This window comes from Euprymna scolopes, chromosome 12 (assembly GCF_053919585.1).
Source record: "Euprymna scolopes isolate OS-2025 chromosome 12, ASM5391958v1, whole genome shotgun sequence".
Taxonomy (NCBI): Eukaryota; Metazoa; Mollusca; class Cephalopoda; order Sepiida; family Sepiolidae; genus Euprymna; species Euprymna scolopes.
In genome coordinates this window covers 69,054,545-69,070,510 of record NC_136493.1, presented here as the reverse complement: position 1 = coordinate 69,070,510, position 15,966 = coordinate 69,054,545, and the positions used below count along the sequence as shown (strand labels likewise).

Genomic DNA, 15,966 nt, shown 5'->3' with positions numbered 1-15,966 from the left:
AAAACAACTCTTTAATTTTTGTAATATAAATTTATTACAGTTGTCTCAATTGGTTTTCACAGGATCTGCAGTTTCTAAATTTTCTGTTCATACAGCCCGCTCCTAGCTGTTTGTCCACCCTTGTCTAGACGTCTGTCTGCTCTGGTGGTCAATCCTCAACTCTCTGAATCTCTCCAAAACTAACTACATCACGTGTTCTCTGATGTCACCTAATTACATGTCTCGTACCAATCTAATCCACCTAGTTATTTGTTTATTCAAAACCCCCAAATAATGTTTACATATATTTTCTATTTTCACATTCTTTTTGCAATTCACACGTCAATCATTTCTTTCGCAATTTAATTGTTTATTCTTCTAATCATAATAACTGATCCAGTGATCATCCGTTGCTCAAATCAATTAACAAGAATACAATAGCAATAATAATAATGTTTTGACCCTTGACCCTGCTTGCCACAGTTAACAGATACTACACTATGATCACAGCCTAAAGGGTCATAACATTACATGACTGTATAGTGGTTTTTTACGATATTCAACTCAAATATACATGTGTTAAGGCCTGAAACTGCACTGTTGTCCATTTACACTGGGATTCAGTATGAGTGAACCTGGCAAAATTCTGATTCGCATCCCTCTGGGACTTTTAGGGCTAAAAAAACATGCCTTTTTGGAGTGCTTTTTTCATATTACTCAAAAACTTGATATGTATGTCTATATAGTGGTTTTCCATGGCGCTGAATTCAAATATACATGTCTCAAGACGTGAAACTGCTTCATTTGTCCATTTTCACTGGGATTCAGCATTCCCAGGAACTGAAAAAGGGGTCACAAATGCCCCAAAACTGTAAAAATTACACTTTTTACCCCCATAATTTTTGCCCCATCCATTAGATTTTTCTGAAACTTGGCAAAAATTTGAAGGCAACGTTGGCCCTTCATACTTCTCACATTCATCATTTCTTCACTATTTTTTGTGGCATCATCTCACATGAAGCACCAGAGGAGGACAATGCATGTACGGCTTGTTATTACCATTGTATCTGCTTGGTTACACGTTTTGATTACTGAATCTTATCAATGATCCAATAATTTCATCAGACTTTACAGAAATAATTATGATTAGGAAGAAAACATTAGAAAAAGCACAAAAAAAAAGGGAAAAAGAACTTCAATCAGATATCAGCAGCAGTTAAGTTTTAAAAGACATTGAAAGGTGATAAGGGGCAAAGGGGGGAGTTTAAAATTAAGGGGCGAGCACAGTTTAAAATATTAAACCAGACATGGATAGGAATAGGAGGGAGAGAAAGAGAGAAAGGGTGGAAAAGAAGGGCGTGAGATGGGTAAAACTTTGAAGGTAGAGGTGGGTGAGAAAGGGATAAGAAAAAGAGAGAAGGAGAGAGACAAGCAGTTAATATTGTAGCGCTAATTTGTTGCGTGGAGATAGACATAACATTTGGTCGTTGAATACATGTTGTATGGAGTTTGACACCTTAAATATCCGTGCGGTTTGGGAGGGGGCGTTGTTTGCAATAACTAAGATACACCCTCTCAAAGTAAGCTTAATTACATCCAACTTAAGTGCATTTATGTATTTGAAAAAGGATTAAATGCATCGACTATAAAAAAGATCTGTAAGTAACTACATAAATAAAATTGCAAGATATTAACGGAATTAATATATGTGCACATAATATATGAAACTATGAAAATATTCATGTAGAAGGATATAAATAAGGATGATGATGATAATAAAAGCAAAGGATATGGAATAAGATTTGCTAAGTAATTGTATAAATACAGTAAGTAGAAAAATAAAGGTAAAATATATATAAGTAAGTATTATTAATTAGGCGAGATTAGGCAAATGTATGATGATCGTAAGAATATGGTTAGTTTAATATTTGGGAGTCTGTACGATATTGATCGGATATAAGGGTTCATTGAGTTATAATGACTCAGAAGTCCTAAAAATTCAGGTAAATTTAGATTTTAAAAAAATTAGGTCTGGGGCGTCTAGGATAATGTGTTGGGGACTAATTACCTGGTTTAAAACTTTAGTTTGGGGTACCTGTTATTAAGAATCAAATCTATCAGAGCTTCTAGGGTTAGAAATTGGTATAAATGTGCACATACACATATAAACATATAAAAATCACACACACACCCACACACACACACACACACACATATATATATATATATATATATATATATATATATATATATATATATATATATATATATATACATATATATATATATATAAATGCACATATCGTAATCCTCGGCATAGCTTCTTCATACATGTTTACGTATATCAACGTAGCTCAAACAAGTACATACAAATCCTCTCCTATTTAACCATATATTCCTAACCAGAATTGATCAGCAACCAAATTTATTTTATTTTTAATCAAAAATAAAGGGCCGAAGAGCCATATCATAAAACCCATCTGTTTTGGGAAAACCTTATATGTATAGTCACATACACTACATATTCATAAATGCATACATAACCGTGACATACATTGATTGAAGTCATATAAGTATGTAGATAAACAACAAAAGATTAAGAGAATATATAATCTTACTCGTTGGAGGATATCAAGGGAGATGCTAAATGGTTCATACATCTACACAAGCGGACCTATGCACACTCATGCATATAGATATAGAAATATAGCCCTTTCACAAACCTGTATATCCATATAAATAAACATGCACACATATATTTATATATATTTGTTTCTTGAGACTTATATGATGGAATATGGGGATGTGTGAAAGAGCAGAGTTGGTTAGAGCATGGCAGAGAGAAAAAGTAAGGGAGAAAAAAAAACAAATGATATTTTGCAGACCAGTAAAGCTTACCCACTAATATAGCATCGAGAAGCCCCACCAGAAGCTACTGCATGGTCCAGAATCCATTCACCAAATAATCCAAGGTTTGAGTCCCTGACTATCAGGTGGATAATGTCAGCCTACTTAAAACATTTACCTCCAGCACTTTTATTAGTGACATGGCCAATAAAAAGAGAAAAATTTTGACATCTCAAGCAACTGCTCATGCAAAACGTCCGCTGACCTAGAGCTTTTTTTCTCTCTCTTTGTCAGAAACATGACTCCTTCTAAACGAGGAGTGAGGGATAAATTAGAAGAAAAAAGCGTTACAGGGACTCATTTGAAAAACAAAGTATTGCACTTCATATGAGTTTTAATTGTCATTCTTTTTATGAAAAAAAAAAACGGTGAGAGGTTCTTTTCTTAGTGACTGAAATAATAAGGGAACTTTTTTGTTGTTGTTGCTTACCAGAATTTAGTTGTCAAAGTGCACATGTATAATTCTTAAAGTCACTTTCTGTTAATCCTCATTTTTTGACTTGATTTAAATGAAATTTGCTAACATTTCGACATTAAGCGGCGCTTTACTAGTGGACTTTTCAATTAGTCATACTAAAAAAGAAGAGCGGCTAGACCATCCATTTATTGGAGAATGTATTTGAGGAAAATAGCAAGCGAATACAAACCACAAATCTTTAGTATTTTCCTATCATGACTCTATATCAGTTGTTTTTGTTTTCAAACAGCAAATGCAGTCATGTTACAGTTTGTTGTAATTTTATTTCACTTTGTAAAATTGCTACTATTTATTCACTAGTTCCTCTTTTTAGGGCTAGTCAAAATCTTGTATCTGTCTTTTGTTTACTTGTCCAACTCTTGTCTCTGTCTTGCTCTCTATTGTATCCCCCCTCTCTGTTCTTTAAAATCAATTTAGAATTTTTTTTCATCTTCAGTGCATTTCTAACTTAGCAGCAAGTAAGGTTACCAAAATATAATGCCTTTTTGTTGAGTGGCTGAATTAAAAAAAAGGACTCTTTTGATATTGGGTCATCAGAACATCTTCAATTAGGAAGATTGGAACTAATCAAAATCTTTACTCTTTTATCTCATTAACTAAAATAACAAACTGCAACACGTAATTAAATGTAGGAGTTGCACAGAAAAAAAGAACAAAATAAATTTTCCCTCTTTCATCATTTATTCCTCCTCCTAATTGATATTTGTCTATTTATTCCCTGACGATGCCTTCACGTGACTTTCTCAACAAACTGACTTCTAAATTTTCTATTTTATAAAAAAATAGTAATAGGTTTTTTTTTTTGTTTAGTACTTGTACAGTTTAATCAAGACATTAAAAAATGAAAATATCAAAAAAAAAAAAAAGAAAGTTATATTGTATGTATCCGTTTTGGACCGAAGATCTCCAAAAATAATTCACTTAATTTGATCGAGTAGTTTTTTAACAGCGAAAAACACGTTTTTATGAGAGCGCGTTGAAGTCAGCCATTATAGAATTTTTTTAACATGCCACGGGGAAATAACTCAGTTTAAAGTACCGACACTCCCTCCCTATCTTTAATACTATCTTTTTTTTCCTAAAAATCGAACGTTTTGCTTGGTATCATAACAAATGGCTGTAAAAAAAAAATACTTGAAATTTTTTTTTTGGAGAACTGTTACAAGAACAAATTTCCTTTTCTTGTAAGTAAATAAAAATGAGATAGCATAGACTGAGAATTTTAAGCTGGAAAGCTATGTTTGGAATTAAGATTCAGGAAGGTATTCCCATTGTTAGTTTTAATATAAAATAGCAGATATGTTTGTTTGAAAAGGAATTCGATTGTTTAGAAATGTTATTGTAAAAAGGAATTTGATGATTCAATTCTGTTTATGAAAACAGAATTAAAACAAGGTCAGTTAGAAAAATGAACAATAGCAAATTTAAAAAGGTTAGAAAATAAGTCCGGTCGAAAATAGGTTAGAAGAAATGGGTTGGACACGTGCGAGCCAGACATGTGAGAATCATGCATGTTTAGGCCACGGGATCGACTAGGCATGTTTTTGATCATGCGATGACGTCATTGCTGAGAAATGTTGCTAGTTTTAGGAGACAGAGACAGTAAGAGACCGGGAGAGAGAGTCGAGTCGGATGAATCCCCCTTTGGAAGCGAAGGTTTAGAAGTTGAAATCATGTATAATATCTCTCAAATAAGATGTATGCAACATACTCATCAATTTGGTTGCCGTAACCACTTTTATTCAACATGGATAAATTGGAAAAATAAAGAACTTCGGTTACCACGGAAAAAACACAACGTGAAGGGGTCAATGGAAAAAAACAATGAAAAAAAGGAAACAAAGAAAAAATACTAGACGAAATAAAAAAATAATTAAGAAGAAAAACAAAAAGAAAAACACACGCAGACGCACAAAGAAAAAAAAACGAACTAAAACGAAAGACGCACAATGGAAAAAAAGTGTACACTCTCACAAAAAATGTGTTGATATGCCGCAAAAAGAAAATACTATTTGTTTTGAAATTTACAGATGAAAATCCTATGAAATTTGGTTAATAATATTTTTTCGGAAATATACAGAACACACACAAACACAGAAAATTTGAGTCATATAAATTGTATCAAAATGTCTGTCTGGACGAATTGTTTACATTGTCAATCAAACTCAAAGGTGTCGCCTATTCTTTTGAGGAGAAATGCACTTTTGTCAAAACAAACATTTTTCTGTTCATACTTGAACTTTTCAGCTTTTAATGTGTTTTATTTGTTCTGTTTTTGAAGAAGGACAGTTTTTTTGTTAATGGACTTTGATTGTTGTTACAGGAAAAAAAAAATTTTTTTTCTTGAAAAAAGTTATTAAGTTTTCTGTTAATCATAGTTAAATGTATAATGTATTAATGTATTTTTTGAAAATGTTTTTATGATATTGTAAAATGTCTTAAATGTATGTAAATGTTATTGTATTTTGTACAACAGAAATTCAAAGTCATAATTAGGGAGTTACATTAAAATGGAAAGATTTAGGGAAAATAAGATGATACTGACAGATGGTTGGCCTAGAAATAAGTTAGAATTTTAGAATGGGACAAAATAGAAAATTACGTAAACGGGTATTTTTGAGATTTTACAGATGTAATAAGCCGAAAAAGATATTTTTTTTTTTAATATTTGCTTTTTGTATTTTTTTTTTTAAAGTCCATAAACATTTTTTCGCAAGATATGTAGTTTGCCGGGTAAGCATTAGAGATGCCCCGTTCGAAAAAATAATGGATCCTGTGGAATTGGGTGCTTATAAGCTGGTCGCACGTAATGACTCCAAGCATAGTAGTAAGTATTGGCTCATTAAATTAAAGGCAGGCGGTGAAGGATACGAGAATCCTTAGGGTACCAAAAGGACTAGAAGAGTCACAGGCAAATCACATATAGCTTAATGATGTAAGAGAAAAGTAAAATGTACCGTAGGTACATAGGAAGATATAACCTTATATTTATTTTATTTATTTATTTTTTTTTTTTTTAGAGATGCACGAATGCGGGATCTCTGCTGGATCTTGGAAGCTCTGATGAGAAAAAAAGAAAAATCACAGAAATCGGGCCATAGTTAAAATTTAGTGTGCAAATAGGAATTGTGGTGCAGGGATGGGGGTTAATTAGTTAAGAGTTATATTTTCTAAATCTTCATCAAGTTCCAGGAGTCCAAGCAAGGAAATCCAAGTGAATCAGTGTGATGAAAAGGTATATTTTAATAATTGTAAGCCAACCACAAAGATGAAGTAAATGAGCTTTGTGTATGTCCCGGAAAAGATAAGATACAAAATGAAACAAAGCCATACTTAATAGAACAACCAGGCAAAGGATACAATCAGGATACTTTTGGACGAAAGAAGTCGTCGATTTCAAAAGTGGCAAAGTGAGATCTCGAGTTTACGGCTTAAGGGTGGCTGGATGGAGGAGCTGATGTGGATCAGGGGGAGGAATACCCTACACCCAAAAAGTAAATGCCAAGAACATTGGAAAGAGTCTGATCTAATAAAAATAAATAAATAAAATTGTGAAGTCAGTTGTAAAGGGCTGACTAAAGGAGTTTTTTTTTTTTTTCTGAGCCTGATATTTCTTAGCGATGTGGTTGTGTAGATATAGAGAAAAATGTACTAGAATTTAAAAATGCATACATTTTTTTTTAAAATAAGGAGGAGAGGGATGTTACAAGAACAAGTTCCCTTTTCTTGTAAGTAAAAATGAGATAGCATAGACTGAGAATTTGAACCTGGAAAGTTAGGTTTGGAATTAAGATTCAGGAAGGAATTTCCATTGTTAGTGCTATAAAATAGCAGATATGTTTGTTTGAAAAGGAATTCGATTGCTTAGAAATGTTATTGTAAAAAGGAATTTGATGATTCAATTCTGTTTATGAAAACAGAATTAAAACAAGGTCAGTTAGAAAAACGAACAATAGCAAATTTAAAAAGGTTAGAAAATAAGTCCGGTCGAAAATAGGTTAGAAGAAATGGGTTGGACACGTGCGAGCCAGACATGTGAGAATCATGCATGTTTAGGCCACGGGATCGACCAAGCATGTTTTTGAGTATGCGATGACGTTATCGCTGAGAAATGAATCCTCAATATACTTGCTAGTTTTAGGAGACAGAGACAGTTAGAGACCGGGAGAGAGTCGAACAGACAGAGAACAGGAGAGAGTCGAGTCGGATGAATCCCCCTTTGGAAGCGACGGTTTAGAAGTTGAAATCATGTAGTGACTTTGAATTTCTGGATGTCTTCATTGATCAGTCGAAGAAATAAAGGAACATCATCATTTTGTAACTGCGTCTTCTGTTGTGTCATTCTCAACAAACAAAGGTAAAGTGAAATTGTATTTATATGAACTTTGTTCCCACACTCCTCTTGATAATGAACATTGTATAAACTCCATCATTAAGAAATGTGTCTCCCTCAGATATCATAAGTAATGACTGATCCCTCCTCTCCTAAAACATGTGTTTAGAAGAAATATGTTATAAAATTCACAGACTGTAAAATGTATGAATGTATCTCTTCTATCTATCCCCCTCTCATCGTGTATTACATGTCCCTATCGTCTCTGTATTTAAATGTACCCGATATATCTCTCTCTCCAATATGAACACTCAACAATATAATATATAATATTCGTCATTTAAATATGACCCCTATGCAACACTTTCTTCCATAATGGATATGTACAATATAACCTTTTGTTTTTTTTGTTTTTATTACAATATTTTTGTTTTTAAATTCTTGATTAAACTGTACAAGTACCTTTTTTTTTCATTCTTTATCGAAAAAGTTGGTTGAAAAAATCTTTAATTTTTTTTTTTCTAAAATCACTCCGTGTTCCTAATTCAACTAATAATTGAAATGCATCTATATAAAAAAATAAATTCGCAACCATTGCAAAATATGTAAATTTAATTTTTTTTTTTTTTCTTACATTTACCTTTTTTTTTCTTTTTTTTTTTTTTTCTTTTTATAAACATGTTTTGGAAATTAAATTGTTTTTTGTTAAAAAAAAAAAAAAATTATTTTTCTTGTTCTAATTTCTAAAGGATTCACAATATAAAAAAATTTATCTACATTACATAAACTGCTTGCATCTGTAAATGTGGTGTTACTCACCATGACAGATTTTGTAGATTTGTAGTGTGGATCCTAAGTTGGATGAGATGTAAACAATTATCTTTTAAAGATTAATTCACATTAAAGATTGAACTGTTACATTTTTGCTCATACCATCACATTCTGTATATCATGGATTAAAATTAGAACGAAATGTATTTATATTGAAAATGCAAGCATGAAAAATATTCTTAAAATTATGAATTTGCAAACATATAGGACAAGTTATCATTTTTTAGTAAAGTAAAAAAAAAATAATATCTTTATAAAATATTAAAATATTATAAAATACAATTTAAATATCATCTTGTATATTATCAACCTGTATCCTCTTAGTCAACAGACTCCAGAAATTTTGATGTTGCAACTTGTAAATCCATGAATTTGCTCAGATTCCATCGCTCTTGGTAAAATAGCAGAATATGAATAGAATAGCTTACATTGCATTTCGTCTTTTTTGTGTTTATATATTTTGCTTTTATTAATTTTCGTAAGTAATTGAAGGAATTAATTATGATGCTTGGTAAAATAGCTTAAAATATTCATTTAAGACCTTTTTCTTTTTTCTTTACAGACAGTTATTTCCTCATTACATCTTAAAAAAAACCCAAAAAAAAACAACAAATTTGTCAAGATGCTTGACTGGACATATGCAGGTGTGGATTACAACATTCCTGGAAATGGTGGCCAAGAATGTATCAGATTTTTGAGTGTCTTCCAACGAGTTGCAGAGAGTCTTGTTGCCACTTTACTCTCAATTAAGTTTATCATTCATGGTTTCCAGCAGATTGTGATTCCACAAAAACTGACCAAAAAAACTGAACGAACTTCTGCCTCAAAACGGATTTTATTAATTCTTCACTGTTTAGTCTTTGGCACCGAACTTGGATTTAAATTAGCTTCTCGTCAAATGATTTGGGTGCTCAACCCATGTCACATAATAACTATGGTGCAGGTAATTTTCTTTTTTCTTTTTCATTTTAGGTAGTGTATATTTTTTCTACTTTACAAGTTTTAAGCGTATTTTTTAGGATTTTTTGTAATTCTTTTTTCTACTTTGAAAGTTTAAAATTTATTTTTAAGAAATGTATATTATGAAGGCTGTATTTAAAGTAGCAATGCCCATCAACCATAAAGTGCTTTGGATAATTACAGATTTCAAAGTAGTTCTATTAGAAGTCATATTTTAAAAATCAAAATACTTTAAATCCTCAAAATATCACTATTTTATTCTTTAACCCTATCACTATCCCTAAGTTTGAATGATACCCACTTCAAAATAAAAACCCTTTCATAACTCTACCACTAACCCTTAATCTGAGTGGCAAGCCCCTATCGTACAAAGTGCCTTAAAGCCATGCATAATCATCTAAAACAAAAAAACAACCCACACCCCTAAAAAAAAGCATGCAGGATTTATCTCCAATAAAAATAAAATTAGTTGCCCTAAAATGCTAGAATGGTCCAGAAATGGTTAATTAGTTTACATTAAAGTTATATGTAAAACTAATTTCCACTCTAAAATAGTAATTTTTTTTTTTTTTTTTTCTTTCTGTCAAGTTTTCAGGGTATTCACATGTAATTACCACTACTCCTACCACTTACTCAAAGTTCAAGTGACAAGCCTCCTCCTCCTACAAAGACTCTTAAAACCACACATAATAATCTTAATTTTTTTTTTATGCACGATTTATTTTCATATTAAAAAAACTTGGTTAACTATCCTAAAACCCTAAAATGGCCCTAAAATCTAAGATTGTTTTACATTCAATTTTTATATATATATTTTTTTTAATTTTTGCCAAGGTTTTCAGTGTGTTCCAATGTAATTGTCTAAAAAATAGAGAATCACTTTTTTGTGGGGGCGATTTAGTAGGTATTAACTGATAATAATTAAAAAGAAAAAAAACAAAATATTAACTCTGCATGTTCAAGCGATATTAAAGTCGTCATCATCATCATCAGTTATACATTTTACATGCTATTAGGTTTCAAAACGTTGGCTTCCAAACTAACCTATCTCTGGCCAGCGCTTTATTTATATAATTTTTACTCAAATTCATCCTTATCACTTCCTCCCATATTTACTTTAGCTTTCCCTTTAAAATTGAACTATTTTTGTACGTCTCATTACCTGAGAACTCTCATCCATTCTTTCAACTTGGCCATACTATTGAAGCTTCATGTTCTGCACATAGCCTGTCTTTAAAATTTACATTACACATCCATCGTATAATTTTCATCATTTCTCTCTATGCAACACCTGTCCTAAATCTTCACTGACCAGGTTCCACTTCCATACATCATCATCACACTGCATACGCATGCCTGATCGATTATTTGGTCAACCTAGGCAGTAATGACAGAAGTTTCATGAACTCTTAATTCTCACAGTCACACTAGCACCTGTTACACCCTGTGCTTTAATTGTATCAGCGAGGTAACAAAATTTCTGAACAACCTCAGTAGTTTTGCCATCCACATATATTTTCTCTATATTTGACCTCTCATCTCTATTGTCTTACACTTCTTGCACATAAACTGATTATCCTCTCTCAAGATGTCAGTAATTTCACTTCTTACAAGTAGTACAAAAAATTGAATTGTATCCAAATTATTTTCCATAAATTGAGCAGGTGAACTTTATTTTTGAAATTTTACAACATTTCAACCACTGATCATGACCTTAGTCTTGATAACATTCACTCTCAAATCTTTACTTTCCAAAGCATTCCTTTAGGAATGCTTTACTACGAGGTGCCTTCAATAAGTTTCCAGACTTTTTGTATAGGCATTTAAACTTGTTGTAGATTCTTGAAAATTTAGTATATTATTGTTATATATCTTATAAGATGACTGACCAATTTTTATGAGTTCAGGTTCAAATGAGCAGCTACAGCAGGAATTAGAATACACTCTACTAAAGCCTGATTGTCACAGCTGGTGAATTTCAAAAATTAATCTGGATGTGAGGACACTTTAGAAGAACAATATACCATGAAGTTCAGTTTTAAACTTGAAAAAAAAAATGCCACAGAAATGCTTGGAATACTTCAGACTGCTTTGGACTGTCTTGTATGAATCGCGCATCAGTTTTTGAGTGGCATAAGAGATTAAAAGAAGGCAGGGAGTTTGTGATGGATAATGAGAGGTGTAGAAGGAGTAAGGAAATCAGAACACCAGAGTTTATTGGCCAAATAAAAAATTTCATGGATAAGGACAGTCATGTGTCTATAGAAACAAGGAGTGCACAGTTTGATGTCAGTGTGGGAACTGTACACATTAATTATTTGTGAGGAACTGAAGATTTGCTCAAAGTTTGTCTCAATGGTGCTCAAAGAAGATCAGAAAGAAAACCGTTGTCATGACAGCAGGGAGATGGTTAAGCTGATCAATTCAGATCTCGCAGTTTTTGATGCTCTGGTAACTTTGACGAAAGCTGGATCTACTGCTATGATCCAGAGACCAAAAGACAGTTCCCAGTGGAAACATACTGCCTTTCCCAGACCCAAGAATGTCAGATATAGCAAATTCACCCAGAAACTTATGCCTATGCTGTCAAAAAGAGGATCCTCATATTATGCATGCACTGGGTTTCCACTGGACAGACAGTCAACAAGGAATGCTATGATGAGGTTTTAAGAGAGTTTAGGAAGAGATTCCGTCAGAAGAGGCCAGCACTCATCAAATCTGGTCAGTGGCATTTTTACCAGGACAATGCACCAGTCCATCCTTGTCACAGAATATTTGACTGAGATGGGTATCAAGACAGTTCCTTACCCTCCCTATAGTCCAGACCTTGCTTCCTGTGAATTTTGGTTATTCCCTAAGCTCAAGGAAAACCTTAGAGGCTGATTGAGGAGATGAAAAAGAATGATGAGGGTCATTGACACACTCACACAAGGGGACTGCCATGGAGCTTTCCAGAAGTTGTTGGAATGGTACAACAAGTGCATTGCAGCTGGAGGAGATTACTTCAAAGGGGACTAATGCTTCATGTGTGTACTATCAATAAGTGTCCAAATGAAAAAAGTCTGGAAATTTATTGAAGGCACTTTGTAAATCTTCCAAACTCCCTGGAAAATCTTTCTCACACACAAATGAAAAGCAACAGATTCAGCACAGAATCAGTATATGCATCTCTTCCACGCATTTAAGCCATTACTAACATGGTTTTGAACATTTCTGTACATTACTTAAACAACCTTCACCAACCACGCATTTGCCCTACTTTATGTAAAGGCCACTAGACAACATTCATTGGCACTCTTCTATTTCTTTGTGTCATCTTGTAAATGTGAAAATAAAACGACCTGCCTTGTTCTTTTGTCACTTCCCCTGTTTTCTATCGTTCTTTTTCTGCCCTACCTCTTATCTATTAATGTGATTTTTTTAATTACAAATTCTTGAATCTTTTGATCATGATGAAATATTAAAAATTTTATTAATGTGATTGTATTGTTTTTGTAGGAGTCCTTCATCTTTACATTTTCTCACAATCAAGATATTTTATATTTCAATATTTTCTTTTAAAACTTTTTTTATTTTGAATAATATTTAAATTTAATTAAAAAACAAAAAAAACTGAAGAGTACAAAATTTTGAAAAAGTTGATAAAAATTACCTTCGATTTTATAAGTTGTCTCTTAAGTTCTCTTTTCAAGTCATATTTGTTTCAGAAATGTCAAATCATATTAACTTTGTTTACAGTCAAATCTTCATTGAAAGCAGCAGTAAAAATTATTATAGAGACACCAAATCTTCATTATAATTAGATGATACGGTCAATCTTGTTGCATATCCAACAAGATTGACCGTAGGAATGTGATATGTACTGAGTATGATGGAAAATATGTTAGGTCATGTTTTTGAATTTTATGAAGACTGTATTGATGGAATTGAATACCTCCCACCCTCAGCAAAAAAAAAAAAATGGGGGGGGGCAAACTGTTACATTTGATTTGTCTGTTTTACAGCATATCAACCCTTTCATACTGAAATGCAATACTTATTGTAAACAATTAATTGTATGCAAGTTGCTGTCTTACCCCTAACTGCTGGAAATTATAACTTAATTCCTTTCCCAACTGAGCATGAAATTATAAAAGTATAAGATTTACTTTCTAATTTATTTTGAAGTTTATTTTGACTTGAAATCTTTTTCTTGTTTTGTTTTTTCTAGATCTTTTTGCTTGCAGCTCCACCAAGCAAATTTGTATTGGCTATCTTCCGATTGCATATGTATATGCTGTCAGGAGCACCTCTAGCTCTCTTCTTTCCTGTAATCAATACACGCTTAGTAAGTATATCTCTAATAAAATTTACAATACCCTGGTTCCTATTGAATCCTCATGTAAACACTCTGTTTGTGTATGATGGCGACAAAAAACTAGAACAAATAATTTGGAAATCAAATAATTACTATGATGTTTATAAAGAATGAAACTGAAAAGTCCATGCTTTGTATTAAACTTGCATTGGCTCATCAATTTTTATCAATAACTTAAAGATTTCAGGTTATTTATACATGATCGCTAAACACAAGCATTAAGATTCCAATGGACATGCTATTTAGTTCTTATATCAGTGATGGTGGTGATGCAGAAGAATAGGCACGTCAAAGTCTGCAGTAAAAACTGATTTTATTTTTCTAAAAGAAAATGAAAGAAAAAACAATGTTTCATAAAGTAATATTTTTTTTATAATAGTAAAAGCAAATTCAAAATAAACAATATTTTTTATGCAAAAAATGATTAAGTATAATGCGACACTCCTGCCTATTTTTCTGCATCATTGGTTTTCCATGTGATAGATCTTTATTGATTTCTGTTTTTTTGTTTCTTGTTCGTAGCACTTCTTTTTTTTTGTTCTTTATCATTTCTATAACACTGAAGTCTAAAAAAAAAAAAATGACAATCCTGTCTATTTTCTCTTCAGCTAACATATGTCTTTGAGGATTATAATGTTCACAGTATAAAATTGCTACTGAAATTCCTCTGTATTTCATTTTCATAAAGAATATGCTTTGGTTACCTCCAACATCGCTTAATTGAGTATTGAGTTTTATACTCTTCAAGAAATTCCAACAGAGATAAAACAACTATCCAAGTGTGTCACTGCTACTACTTACAAAAATCACTATTTCAGTTGCTATCAATGGAGTAGATTCTCTGAAACTGAAATGGGTTACATTAATTAATACAGAAGAGTCCTATACCCAATTGTTAAATCATTCTACTGCCCCAGAAAGTACTTGATTTCTGATGCAATCCTTTATCTGGAGTCAGATATATCCTAAGATAGATTACTGCTGCCACATTTTTTCTTTTTTTTTTGACAGAGTACAAAATTAATTTCACAATTTGGTGTGTATGTGTAGGGAGATTTCTTTTCTCTTCTTTACAGCCTCTTTTTCACAGGTGAGACATTACTAGTTTTTCTCTACTTTATTATTGTTGTGGGGTACAAATCACCCCTATTTGAGAACTAAGTGGAATCAACCAGTCCTATGAATACCACTGGTTTCAGAGACAAAATGGAGACATTCATACCATGTTTAACCGCATGCTACAAACACGTTCCTCTCATACCACTTTAGTGGCTCCTGTATTCTTTATGATAAATACATATTATATTTTATACACTTTACACTACTTGTGGTTTCTTTCATTTGTAACCCTAGCACAGGTCTACAACAATTATTTTCATGGAAGGTGCTCAAAAAAAGCTTCAATCTTTGGTTGCTCCTTGTAAGACATTCATTGCAAGAAATTGTTTTTCTACCACAACTGAAAAGCACTTTCCTTTCTTCCTTCATCGAACACAATTCTCATGAGCAGTTTCTTTTCAAGAACTTCCTACATGTGAAACACATAGCCACAAGAATTCAGATTACAACATAGTCATCTTCAAATCTAATATAAACATTGTAAAAATTGTCAACATTAGTAATCTCTAAAAATTATTTTTAAATAAAAAAAAAGCATTGCAATATTTCATAACATATTTTAAAAATTGAACAAGCAATATTTATTTCATTACATAATATTTTTAATGTAGAAAAGCATCACAATAGTCATTAAATAATCTTTTAAAATGATAAAAAATTGCAATATTTACTTCATTATATAGTATGTAAAAATAAACAAGATCATAACAATATTTATTTCATTGCATGATATTTATAATGGACAATGATATGCAATATTTATTTCATAACATAATATTTGATTGTACAAAAAATTGCAATATTTATTCCATGACATAATGTTTTTTAATTAAACAGTGCATGCAATATTTATTTCATTAAATGATATTTTTAATGATGAATAACATTGCAATATTTATTTCATTACATGATATTTTTAATGATGAATAACATTGCAATATTTATTTCATTAAATGATATTTTTAATGATGAATAACATTGCAATATTTATTTCATTACATG

The 15,966-nt window shown here is 31.8% G+C and overlaps 1 protein-coding gene across 5 annotated transcripts in view; it reads left to right on the top strand.

Moving 5' to 3' along the window:
• LOC145291323 (transmembrane protein 164-like) overlaps nucleotides 1-15,966 on the top strand; it is a 244,579-nt gene that overhangs the window by 96,388 nt on the left and 132,225 nt on the right. For 4 of the 5 annotated variants that reach the window (XM_080137070.1, XM_080137069.1, XM_080137068.1 and 1 more), the window contains 2 exons: nucleotides 9,091-9,471; nucleotides 13,699-13,815. In XM_080137070.1, the coding sequence (XP_079993196.1) occupies nucleotides 9,151-9,471; nucleotides 13,699-13,815 (438 nt within the window). In that variant the 5' untranslated portion in view covers nucleotides 9,091-9,150. Of the gene's footprint in view, nucleotides 1-6,384; nucleotides 7,722-9,090; nucleotides 9,472-13,698; nucleotides 13,816-15,966 lie in introns of all 5 variants that reach the window. The other variant, XM_080137071.1, reaches the window with a different exon arrangement.